The 13,011-nt window shown below is 46.6% G+C and overlaps 1 protein-coding gene across 1 annotated transcript; it reads right to left on the bottom strand.

Moving 5' to 3' along the window:
- Positions 1-10,605: 10,605 nt before the first annotated feature.
- Positions 10,606-12,656, bottom strand: LOC116226038 (uncharacterized). Its single transcript, XM_031588743.2, has 2 exons — positions 12,411-12,656; positions 10,606-11,909 (listed from the first exon to the last, which is right to left on the bottom strand). Exons 1-2 carry the CDS (start codon positions 12,583-12,585, stop codon positions 11,041-11,043), a joined length of 1,044 nt encoding a protein of 347 aa, XP_031444603.2. The 5' UTR covers positions 12,586-12,656; the 3' UTR covers positions 10,606-11,040.
- Between the last annotated feature and the right edge of the window lie 355 nt (positions 12,657-13,011).

Here is a 13,011-nt window from a genome sequence, read left to right as displayed (position 1 = left end):
AGCAACTGTGACCTTCGCACCCTTAAAATGTAGCACTTCCATGTGTTCTGTGCATGTGACAGAAGAAAAAAAGTAGAGCAAAATCTGGGAGTACCTACCTTTGTGAAAATAACTACCTTAATTCCACCGAGTCAGTTTGCAGATCTGTGCATGCTATGACTAATGAGAGAAGCTATATGCTGGACGTGAGGCATGAGCTGCAGGAGGAGCAGTGGGCCCTATAATTTCACAGGAGCCTGCAAGCACCAGAAGGACACACTGGGGCAGGAAGAAAAGACAGAAACTGTGGAGCTCAGATGCACTCTTCATGAGAGCAGTGGACAAAGCAGCTGCAGGAGATGAGCAGAGAAGGCAACATGAACGTGAGTGGAAATTGCACTCATTTCTGTACAGGGCAGGGGCTTGCAGGCAGCTGCACTGCTCAAGATAATGAAGTAATGCTTAAAAACAACTCTAGGCTGTGGAAAAGAAGATGTGCCAGGGTTTCTAAGGGCTTGCAGGTGTACTAAAAGAGAGGAAAAGGAGGTGATGCTGTACTTTTCTGATGGAAAACAGTGCTCGTGGTCAGTAGTCCTCTGTAGTGCAGTCTCCTGCAGGTCCATGTTGGAGAGAATCAAGCACCCTTTTCCCTGAAGCCCAAAGGGATGCAGATGAGGAATCAATCATATTGATGAAAAGGTCTCAGAGAGACCCAGGATATTTGGGCTGGGAGATACAGGAGATGGGATCTCCTTGGTCTGGGTGGGAAGCACTGTGCAGAGATGCCTGAGCTAAAGCCACTTGTCCCAAAATACAGAGCCCATGCCTGTGTTGATGTGGCAGTTGTCACCAAGACAGGTAAGCCACCAGTATAAATTCACACTGCTGTGAACTAATACAGAAAGTGGCTTCAAAAAATTAGGGGATTATCTTTGTTCTGACAGATTTCCAGACAGCAACTTCAGTTCTCCTCCCTATGTGGTAGTTTAATTACATTTCCCTGTTCTTGTCCACAGACCTTCCCATGCACAGTCCCTTCTTGGTCATAACAAGATCATTTATGGCACCACCTGCCTTGGTGAGGCCATGGGTTGCAGGCCAATCCTGGTGCCATGCTGAATAAATGCATGCTCTGGGGCTGCAGACCAGCTCCCACTTCGACCTGAGTTTGGTGGGGTGCAATGGGCTTCAGGACTGGGCTGTGAGACACTGAGTTGTTGGAAAGTCAGAATTTAAAAGAGAAACGTGCCAGGACAATACAGCAGCTTGAAGGAGGAGATTAAAAAAAAAAATTAAAAAAAAAGAAGAAGAAGAAGAAGAAGAAAAAAAAAGAAAACTGTGTGCACAACTTTACATGACAGCAGGCAGCTGTGAGAGACTTTGCTTCCCAGCAAGCATCTCATGATTTGGTGATCCCAGTGGGATGTGAGTAAATGAGTCACAGATGGAGCAGGCAGTGACCGTGATGCTCCTTGATCTCATGGTTATCACACGGGACATGCTGGGCAAACAGGAGAGTCAAGCAGAGTCAGACTTAAGACTGAACAAACAGGTTTTCTTATGAACATTCACTGGCCATACAGAAGTTATTGAAAAGATCTAGTAATGGATTCAGGACGTCAGCTAGGGAGGCAGGACAGCCATGTAGGGAGAACATTGCAGGGACTGCATTTTTCTCCATGGGCTAAGGATCAGAGGCCAGACCCAGCCTTGCTGGGAGTCATCAGAGTATCACAGAATCACAGAATGACCTGGGTTGGAGGGGACCTCAAGGATCATGTAGTTCCAACCCCCCTGCCTAGCAGGGCCACCAAACATACACCTTTACTAGATCAGGTTGCCCAGAGCCTCGTCCAACCTGGTCTTGAACACCTCCAAGGACGGGGCATCCACAACATCCCTGGGCAGCCTGTTCCAGGACCTAACCACCCTCCTAGTAAAAAACTTCCCCCTAACATCCAACCTAAATCTTCCCTCTTTTAACTTAAAACCATTTCCCCGTGTCCTGCTATTATCAGCCCTTATGAAGAGTTTACTCCCCTCCTGGGAGTAAGTTCCCTTCAGATATTGAAAGGCTGCAATGAGGTCGCCCCGCAACCTTCTCTTCTCCAGGCTGAACAAACCCAACTCCCTCAGCCTGTCCTCATAGGGGAGGTGCTCCAGCCCCCTGATCATCTTCGTGGCCCTCCTCTGGACCCTTTCCAAAATCTCCATGTCTTTTTTGTACTGAGGGCTCCACACCTGAACACAGTACTCCAGATGGGGCCTCACAAGAGCAGAGTAGAGAGGGACAATCACCTCCCTATCCCTGCTGACCACCCCTCTCCTGATGGAGCCCAGGATCCCATTTGCTTTCCGGGCTGCCAGAGCGCACTGCTGGCTCATGTTAAGTTTCTCATCTATCAGGACCCCTAGGTCTTTCTCTGCCGAGCTGCTCTCAAGGACAACTCCCCCCAGCCTGTACAGGTGCCTGGGGTTCTTCCGGCCCAAGTGCAAAACCTTGCACTTTGCCTTATTGAACCTCATTAGGTTCACCCGAGCCCAGCTTTCCAGCCTGTCAAGGTCCCTCTGAATGGCCTCCATTCCCTCCACCGTATCGACTGCACCACTCAGCTTGGTGTCATCAGCAAACTTGCTGAGGGTGCACTCCATTCCCTCATCGATGTCATTAATAAAGATGTTAAAGAGCACCGGTCCCAAGACAGACCCTTGAGGGACACCGCTCGTTACCGGCCTCCACCTGGACATAGAGCCATTGACCACCACCCTCTGTCTGCGGCCTTTCAACCAATTGCTTATCCATCTAGTTGTCCACCCGTCAAATCCACTTCCCTCCAGTTTGGAGATGAGGATGTGATGGGGGACCATGTCAAAGGCCTTGCTCAGGTCCAGGTAAAGTAGATGGAGATGTGAAAAGTACAGCTGTCTCTTGCCAAAGAACATTTGGTCACACGTCACATCTGACCAAATGGAGGTGTAAAGCATTCATGGTATTTGACAGTAGTCATATTTCTGCTTCCCCATTAGGAACTGAACTTGGGCAAGGGAGTCAACCTGCAGGAGAATGCATTTCATTGACCATGTCAGATGCTTGGGGAGCAAAAATCCCTTGTGAATCTCCCTGAGTCCATGTTTTGGATGACCTAATTGCTATCACAGAAACATGGTAGGATTAATCGCACAACTGGAGTCACACACTTCAGTCAAGGGCTAGAAGGTTTTCAGAAGATGTAGGCAGGGAAGGAGGGTGGGAATGTTACCCTCTACGTTAACAAAAGAGAAGGCTTGTGGAGACCTCACTGCAGCCTTTTTATGTTTAAAGGGAGATTTAAATTAGATGTAAAGAAGAAATTCCCAGGATGGTGAGGCACTGGAACAAGTTGCCCAGAGATGGATGCCCCACACCTGAAACCCTTCAAGGCCAGATTGGATGGGGCCCTGGGCAACCTCATTTACTGGTGGCAGCCCTGCACATGAAAAGGGGTTGGAACTGGATGGGCTTTAAGGTCCCTTTCAACCCAAGACCTTCTGTGATTCTGTATGATTTTTATGATTTTTGGGGACAAGACTTGAAGGAATGGCAAGTGTCACCTCCTGATGTGGTACCTCAGTTAGCTGAAGTCTGAGTCAATCACTGAGTGACTGAACAATGTGCACATTTAGCATTAATGGTCACATTAAGCCCACAGTAAATGTCACAAATATGAATCACCTTATTTCTTTCTCTGAAGTGTCCAGAGTCCATTTGTTCAGTAAAATATTTTCAAGGGATCACAAATCTGCCCTAAGTTTCCAATTCACAGCAAGCTCCCACTTACTGCAAGGACTAATGTAGGTTTTTGAGGTGAATATGGTGTACTGAAGGAGATCTTCATTCATACATGTAAGATGTAGCTTGCTGGGGCAGTCTGAACACCTGCAGAGAGGAACATCTGAAGAGCTGTTGAGGTTCGGAGACCACTTGATCTAAAGGCAGTGAGGAGCTGTGAGAACAGCACCGATGGCGGCGCTAACAATGAGGGGAATGTAAGGATGTGGTTTGCTCTCAAGAAGGTTAGAAAGAAGGTAGGAGGGGGAAGGAGGAGAGGTGGGCTGCTGGTATGCAGAACAGTAGGAGCTAAAGCGTAGTGAAAGGAAATAGCTGAGGCTGTAAAAAGTGAAAAAGGTTACTGAGAACTGAAGAAATCAGAGATGAGATAATGTGGCTGAATGGAGCACTGCCCAAACTTCTTGCTTCTGGTTTCTGCAGTTGTTTACCCTGCGTGAACCTCTAGCAGCACAAGAGGTTATTTGGACAATTTGTACTGATTCTTTTGCCTACAAACTTGACTTCCCAGACCAGAAATTAACTGATCAACAGAAAAAGTGAGGAATGCCCTGCATTTGGTGCTTAGAGCAAAGGGTTCTTATGTGAGGTCAGCTTGTGCTATGCAGTAAATTGTGGAAGGTGGCTGAGGCCATTTGCCATCACACACTCTTAAAAGCAAAGTGTAACGTCCCCCAAAGAAAGCAAATTTGCTTTGTTTCTGTGCTGCAGCAGGCTGTGACACCCGTGCCTGTTCACCTCCCAGCCAACCCTAGGCCTCATGGGGCTGGAGCACATGTCCTTGGCTTGGGGGAAAGCTGAGCTAAGGATGGCTGTCCCACAGGGGATGGGGAGAGGCTGTGCCTCGGCCAGAAAAAGGAGCCTGAGTTCAGAGGTGTGCAGCACCCATTTCAGAAGCACTGCTGCACAGGGCATGGGAGAGGACAGCAGATCAAGTGAATGTCCTGGGTGCGGTGTGGCAGCAGATCTGTGACAACCAGGGACACCAAATGGCTGCAGCCAAGGGTGCAGCAGTATTTGTGTCAATGAAACTTTGGTCCAGTGCTTTCCATAGTGCTCTTCAGCCTGCATGTTTACTACAGACTTCACAACACTGGTAAGGAAACTCAAGGCTGTGTGAACTGTGTGTGGAGGTTCTATAGAAACGGTTTCCAAGAGATTGGCTCACCCTAAACAAGCTTTGCATGAGACTTAGGAACTTGTCACTGCTGGGCCTCGAGCTGTGGCCTTGATCCTGCCCAGCTTCAGGCTGCTGGGGAGGAGCTGCCTAGTATGCAGCACTTTGCACAAACGATCTCACATGCCACTTGAGTAACTGTGGTAAAAATCATCTTGTGTGCGAGCTTGTTTGCTCTGAAGCACATAAATGACACCCTGCACACAGGTGGACAGATGCTAAAGAGACAGGGTGGCTTGTGGTGACATGAAGCTCCCTTGGGATACCAACAATACATACTGACGTTTTGGTAGGGTTTGCTTTTAGAACGACACAACTAGTCTGAGCATAGCTTAAAGCATAACTTCTGGCCCGGTAGCTGATGTTTCAAAGTGTTTCATCTCTGCATACCCATTTGCACAGCACTTCAGAAGAGCTGGCCTGAAGACAGAATTCGCAGAACTGAATGAAGGCAAAAGATCAGTAATCAGCAGCCCCAGTGCTGCGGTCGAGGGCCATGCTCTTCTCTCCTCACCTTGTGAGAGCATGCTTGCAGACTCCATCGGCACCAGCCATTTGCAGATGTGCAGTGGTGTGGGCAGGAACCAGTTTCTCCACCTCTGAATTGCAAGCGGGCAGGATCATAGCACAGATAAATAGCTACATCTGACATAGTTGTTCAAGAGAAACTAGCAATCCTTGTTTTCTTAGGAATTCAGGTTACTAAAGTGATCACTTTATGTCTCTGGATAGTTTAATCCCTAGGGAAAACATATTTTTCAAACAGCGTATCCAGCTACATCATGCACATGGTTTAGGTGCTGCTGTTGAAATGGTGGGTGCAGATGCAATGAAACAGATTTCTCGCATTTCAGCTTTTTATGTTACTACTCCTTGGAGAGGGATGGATGCATTTGTCACAGCTGTTGTTTCTTTTTCTGAATTTAATTGCCCGTTAAAGGTGTTTTCCCTCCACCTATCACCCTAGAAACAGAACTAGAAATAATCAACTTTGCAACAAAGTGACACAAATGTACAGTCATTGATATCAAGATCAAATTAAGCTCAGAGGAAACAGAGACAAGAATAAGCTTACAGCTGAAATGTCTGAAGCTAAGCTTCTGCATTGAGACCAAGAAGGATGTGTTTCACCCTGCAGATTTGCAGCGTTGAATCCAACTCTGGCCACTTCAGGGGCTGCCCAATGGATAGGGTACAAGATCAGCTGTAACTAGTTGATGTCAGACAGACATAGGATTCATTGAGATGGAGATGGACACAGATGTGGTGTGAGAACCATGCAGTGTGAATGTCATGCGAGGGGCTGAACCCTCCTTCTTCGACCATTGTCACTCATAAAACAGTCCCCACCAACTGGAATTAAATCCAGAGGGAACCCAGAAATGGAAATGGCCATAGAAATAATGGTGAAACTCATTAATTTTTGAATTTTCCTGGGTTAAGTCTAACAATTTAAATAAATGCTCACTTGTCAATTCCATGGTAAGCTTGAGACCTTAAAATCTCTCATTACCTGGTGGAGAGTATTCACGTGACCATACAGCATGAACACAGCCCTCTCTCCTGAAGGGAATGGAAAGTATGAAAGCAGACACGGGTTTAGTGAGCTGCTGCATGGGAAGAGAGAGGGCTCTGACTCATCGACTCTGCAAACAACCGCATGAGACTGCAGTTTCACTTTTTGATGTGGTCTCCTTACAGAAGCATATGCCAGCTGAATTATCACGATTAAATTCTATTCATTCCTCCTGGTCATTTTCTTTGTTCTGGGGTAAGAGAGATGAAGCTGCTACAGTGGGCATTGTACTCACCGTCCAAGTGATAATTCTGTCGTTAGTGCCTTCAGGGAGGAGCTGGGCCCTTCCACCCACCCTCTTTATCACTTTCATGGAGGAGAAAAGGGAGATGCACAGATGCACGCAGGAAGGACTGGGTCTCCTCCTCTCAGGTCTGCACGTGTGAGAAACTTGTCAAGGAAACTGCAGTGAAGTAAAAGAGGCCTGCATTGTCTGCATATCAGACAGTGCTGTATAAAATATGTGGTGAGATGAGGGAGTGCTCCCATTCTTTATTGCCATGACGTAGTGAGATGGAGAAGCTTTCAGATGCACAATCCCTCATTCAGCATTGGAGAACACTCCCTCTCCTGTACGGTGTGCAACTGGAAATCACTGCACTGTGCTACTGTTGTCATTTAGATATGCTTTTAATCACAAAGAGTGTCAACGCCTTTCCAGTATGAAGGTGCAAATGGCATTAAGAATCACTGGGTTTTACCTACAGGACATCTCCTCTATTTTGTGGTCTCCAGCCCTGTCTCCAGGTGAGGTTGCCATACAGCCTTGTGTTGGTAACAGAAAACACTGTTTTCTTCCTTTGGCTTTCATTAGTCTTTAGGTAAAATTTCTCCTGAGTATTCCTTAGGAAAGGAAGTTGGTCATCTAAATTCACAACATTGTTATCCACTTCAGCATCCACAAAAAAAAAAAAAAAAAAAAAAGAAATGGCAGTGGAAAACTGGTGAGATGCCACTGGGCTCAGAGTGACATGAATTGGCTGTTTTCCATAAGTTAAATTGATGGGAATGTTCTCAATTGAGCCTGATCAACTGCAAATGTAGAAATCCAAATCTGAAGATATGCTGAGAGCTCTTGGCCTAACTCTCTAACTTTTCTGAATTTTAAATGCAGAGTCCCACCTATGATGAAGAGAAACACCATCATATAAATAAAATCACTATGTAATTCTGTGAAAGTGTGAGTCCTGAAGTAACAAGGATTTGGCTACTATGTCAATGGGAGATAACAGATCCCACTGAGTGGGAGCCTGACCGAGTTTCCATTTAAAAGCACTTGAAATCCCACATCACAGGATATCTGTGATACCCTGAAATAAGAATGGATTATTTGACTACACCTTTATCTTTGCCAGCGAGATGATTTGCTGAAATCAAGAGATACTCCCATGGATTTTAACAGCATCTGGATTAAACCACAAAGAAAGCAAAGATTCCTTTGGAGTAAGCTGCTTGGTTAAAATATCTCTGCCTGGATGAATGCTCTTGCTTGTTAATGAAGTGTGAAGTCATTTACACCTTTTTACCTTTCATTTTGCTAAGTAGGAGTGTGTAGGCATGGGCAGTTACCACAGAATAAACGACACACTGTAAATTCACACCATCAATTAATTTCTTCATGTGTCCATGCTCTGAGACAGAGGAACACCCTGTTTGGGGATGGTGGGTGGGTGAGGAGAGCTGTGAGGAGGATATTTTGTCAAAACAAAGCTGCTTCTGCACATATGTCGTATGAAAAGCAAGTGGCTGAGAAGCGTTATGGCCACAGACTTTGTGTGTGTAGACTTCCCTGCCGTCCTGGCTGTCTCAGGCTGACTCAGGGCATCACAACATCATGCCAGCTCTGCCCTGGAGAACAGCATGGTTTGGGATCACCTACAAAAGCAGGAGCCAAAGTGGGCAAGGTAGCATCTTCAACATAGGTACCAACTCTCCCATTGAAATCGGTAGACACCCAAACCCTCTCCTGAGTGTTCATGTACCCACAAAAGGGACAAAATAAAATAGTTTTGCTTGATTCTGCAGGATAAGGTGGGAAGATTTTGTGGAGGCCATCAATAAATAAATAAATTCTGAGCTTACTTAAGTATTTATTGTGTTGTTGGAGGTGCTGGAGGAATAGACATGCCCCCAGGTAGTCTTGTGTCCCACACCTACCACGAGCTTGGATGTGTCCTTTCTGTGGGAGTATTACCATGCAATTCATCTCTGGATTTTTCAGCTTAATTTTGCTGTTTAGTTTTCCTTTAAAAGTCTCTGAGGACTGCACAGGCCCTTTCTATGGTGCCCGTGGGTGCTCTTTCACAGCCCTAACTTCTCAAGGCTTAGATGAGACCCAGAGTGACCTGGACCTCCTGTGTGCTGTTTTTCCAGAAACTTCCCATGTTTGCAGTGCTCATCAGATTCCTTTGTTGGAAAGACAAGGGCAGCATCCCCTCCAGCCTGGTGAGGATGAATAAATACAGCAATTACAGTGCACAGAAAGGGCCAGCTGAGGAGCTGCTGGAAGCAACCCCAGCAGCATTGCCTCAGCCCAGTTCTTGCAGCTAAACAAACAAAAAAGCATTATTATTATTATTATTATTATTATTATTATTATTACTATTACTGTTATTATTATTTTAAAGTCACTTTTTCTGGGTAACATTAAGTTGTGAAGTTAGGTCTGGGTGTTAAAATACTCTCCTGACTCTGGAGTTTTCCACGAGGGTTAAGATAATGTGGCAGAGCCACTCATGTACAGTGGTGGTTGGTGAGCGAGCCGAGATAAACCAACCAGCTTAACCACAGGGACCTGTTTTCTTTCTGCACAGGAAACACCTGCCAAAAGGCTTCAACAGGGTTGTATGAAGAAAAGCCCCAAATCAAACTCCATCCATTTAATAGTAGGCTGTGAGATGATACTTGGCCTCTCAGCAAACGGCTTGAATCTGGTACATTTTCTGTGTGTACTGCTTTGCCCATTAGGCAAATCTTAGTGCTGGAGACTCTGGTGGTGACAATCCCTGTATCACAGAATGGCCAGGGTTGGAAGAGACCTCAAGGATCATGAATCTCCAACCCCCTGCCACATGCAGGGCCACCAACCTCCTCATTTAATGCTAGACCATGAAAGCCTTCTCTCGAGTCTTTCAAGCCCAGCTAGGTCTGGCAGCTCCTAACCCTCCACACGTCACCTCCTACCCACTCCTCTGGCCACGGGAGCACCTCCCAATGGGCCGTGGGAGCTGTAACTGCACATGCCTTGTCAGATGTCGGCTGGGAAGGCAGCAAATTTCCTAAGTAGGTGGTTCCCAGGGATAATACAAATATGGGAACAACATGAAAGATGTGTATTTTGGGAGCACTGGGTATTTTAACTCATTACCTTACAGTCCAACAGGGAGATCTGCAGAAGTCTGACACACCACTTAGTATTCATAAATGCAGGCAAGATGACTGGAATATGGGGTCAGCACCACACCACGCTCATTCTGCAACAGGTGGTAGTAAAGCTGTAGCAGGGGATCTACCAGATGCACAGCAGGGAATTATTAAATTATTGTTTTCTATTGTACACATCTTTGTGATGTGCTCTGCACATAGAGCAGAGCAACAGTTTGCTGTGGCTAAAATTCCTCTTGGAATACTGAAAAATGCAATAGTAAGTAGGTACACAGAGAAGCCAACCTGGGTAGGTCCTGAACACACTGATGTTAAATACTGCAGGGGATGTCATTACTTCAAATGCCCTTGGTATAATAGAAGGTGACACTCAACACCATGAAGGTGCTACTCAGATATGTGATTTAATCACTGACAAATCTAAGAAGTACCCCAATTAGCAGATGTGGGTTATTTACGTTAGCCATCTCTTATCAAATGTTCTCTACTACAAGGGATCTTTTGAATTAAGCAAGGTCACCTTTGATAGCTTAGCTCCTTTTCAATTAAAGGCTTCTTTTACTTAGTATCTCAGTCTGATACAGTTTTTGAAAAGGGCACACTGAAGGATCTAATTGTCAAGGGGCAGGCCCACATACATAGAGACTGAGACAATAGCAGCAGCTACTGAGGTTGGACACAGCTGCTATGCAACTGCAGCCTGGACAACATCGGTAACTTCTCTGTTACTGTCATATTCAGTTAGCAGCTGAACTCTCTTCATATCCACAGCTTAGCTTCAAACTGTCAGTCATCAGCTAGGTTTATTTCTCATTCCACCAGACTGTAAATGGAATGCATGCCTGTACCAAGTTAACATGTCACTGTTGTGCAGAATCACAGCCTTTGACCAGCACACAACAAAAAGACCAGAAGAGTTTATGAAAAGAAAATGCAGTTTAATAAGAAATTACATAAGGTCAAAATAGAGCCAGCACAAATATGCTGTATGCATCCATTCCAACAGACCCACAAGTCACAATAGTTTTAAAATCAAGACAGTCTCAAAGCCATCTTGGATGAAAAAAAGTAGTAGTTGCTATTCTGTCAATGGCTTCATCAGAATACCCATGAAGACCATGCTGTTACAAGAGCCCCCAGCCAGAAGGAATGCACACCATACTGATTCGGAGGACGTCCAGCAAGTCCAAGAGCACGTCGGAAGACTGTTAGGAACTCCCTCTTTGTGACAGGTCTACTATCCAAATGCACAAAGAGAGGACCCTCTCCTTGTGGCCGTGCTGCCACATAGACACGGAGAGCTTCAATAGGACATACCCACATCTCTCTAGAAAGTGCCAGTTGGACCAAAGCCCTTTCTTGACCTATTTGAGATGCACGCAAGCAAAGGTTTGCACTCCAGCCAGTCAGCTGGAGATCACTCAAGTACAAGAGCTTCGGCTGCACTACATTTTTGTGATTTGCCACTATTTCTTCTGTGTGTAGTGCCCCCCAGAAAGCCACAGTAAATAAGGCACGGAACAATATACACTCATAAGGAGAGCTACACACAGACTCCAGAGTTCCCAGGAGAGATCTTAACACTTCAATTGTTACAGGAGAGTATTTCTCTTTTGAAAGAGCAGTCCTACGTTTCAATCTTGATATCATATGACAGACAGCAGGGTCTTGAAGAGGATCAGGATGATCTACCAGTTTGGAGATGAAGGATAGTCCTTCCACGTACATTATTATTTTTGTGGGAGGCAGATCCTGGCACTCCATGATAACCAAGAACCCTTTCACTTGGCCCACTGGAACTGGCCAAGCTGCAGGTAGTGCCATGCATTCTCTAAAGGCAAGGAAATTCTTCAGGCCCTCACAGTACAGCTGCCATTGGTGGTTACTTCCTGAGCCCTCCAGTAACATAAGAGTCTTCAGGGGCCAAGGACCCAAGGGATGCTTCTCAGAAACATGGCTGAGTTCATCTGCAGAAAGAAACCAACATTAGCAATGGTAAGCAAGGCAGTCTCACTGACAAGCAGAAAAAAGCTTCTTTCTTTACAACATCCTGCAGCTATTGCTTGAGTTTCTCTGGAGAAAACAAAACAACAACAACAACACAACAACAATACAAAAACTCTACAAGAATGTCCCTTGCATTTTTATGACTCTCATGTGTAGAGTCATAAGGATGAAGGGACAAGCGTAAGAACATCCCATGACTATTCTCCTTAGAGCAATGCCCCAAGCCTAGCTAGGGACCCAGAACAGCACCCCAACGTTCTGCAACCCCAGGTCAAGATGAACATACACAAGGGTCTGGAAGTGACAAGAACACATAATATAAATAAATTCTTAGTGCGTGCAGCTCCCAGCAGGCTTCCTACACAAGGGTCAGAGCCCAAGGAAAGAGCATGCCAACCTCCAACTTAACTTGGCCACCCCATGCAGCTCCCCATGCCCAAATCCCTCAGAGCTACACATACCCACTCTGTCCCCGCCACCAGACTCCTGTCCGCTTGAACCCAGCGATCCAGTGCAGCCATTTGGACTACGCAGCAGCCACTCCATGCCAGGTTCTCTCCCCAGCAAGGCGAGGAGCTCCCAGAACGCCGAAGGGCTGGTGGCAGCCGGCTCGACTCTGCTCTCAGAGCGCCACATCACCAACGAAGCGACGCCCTGAACACCACGAGCACGAAACAGCTCAACGACGTCCCCGCTGCACCGTTTTGTACCCTGCCTCAAACTCCCGGCCAATGAGAAGGACCGTCTCTCAGCCGTGCTCTTCTCTCAGCCAATCGCGGAGCCCGTGCCGGGGGAGGACGCGGGGGCGGTCTCGGCGCGGAGGGCAGTTCGCACCTCGGGCCGCTTCCTCCCGCCGGGCGGGCCTCATCCCGTAGGAAGCGCCCGGGAGGCGTTATCTGCCATTTATTACCTCGTTAAACCGCAATTAAGGGCTAACGAAGAATGCCATTCGAAGTACAGGAGTCGGCTCACGGCCCCTTCGCACCTTCTGTCCCGCCCACTCCGGACGGACAGCCAATGGCAGCACTGTGCGCTCCACGCTCTGCTGCGAGCACCCAATCG

Source organism: Phasianus colchicus, chromosome 4 (genome assembly GCF_987193195.1).
Source record: "Phasianus colchicus chromosome 4, bPhaCol1.hap1.1, whole genome shotgun sequence".
Lineage (NCBI taxonomy): Eukaryota > Metazoa > Chordata > Aves > Galliformes > Phasianidae > Phasianus > Phasianus colchicus.
Note: the sequence above shows the minus strand (reverse complement) of the source record. Positions and strands in the feature narration are given on the sequence as shown.

Bases quoted from the DNA above. Each gene is read 5' to 3' on its own strand.
- LOC116226038 (XM_031588743.2), bottom strand. From the start codon at position 12,585: ATGTGGCGCTCTGAGAGCAGAGTCGAGCCGGCTGCCACCAGCCCTTCG. The intron at 11,910-12,410 runs GTATGTGTAGCT...TTCTTTCTGCAG, and splicing joins TGGTGGCGGGGACAGAGTGG to ATGAACTCAGCCATGTTTCT.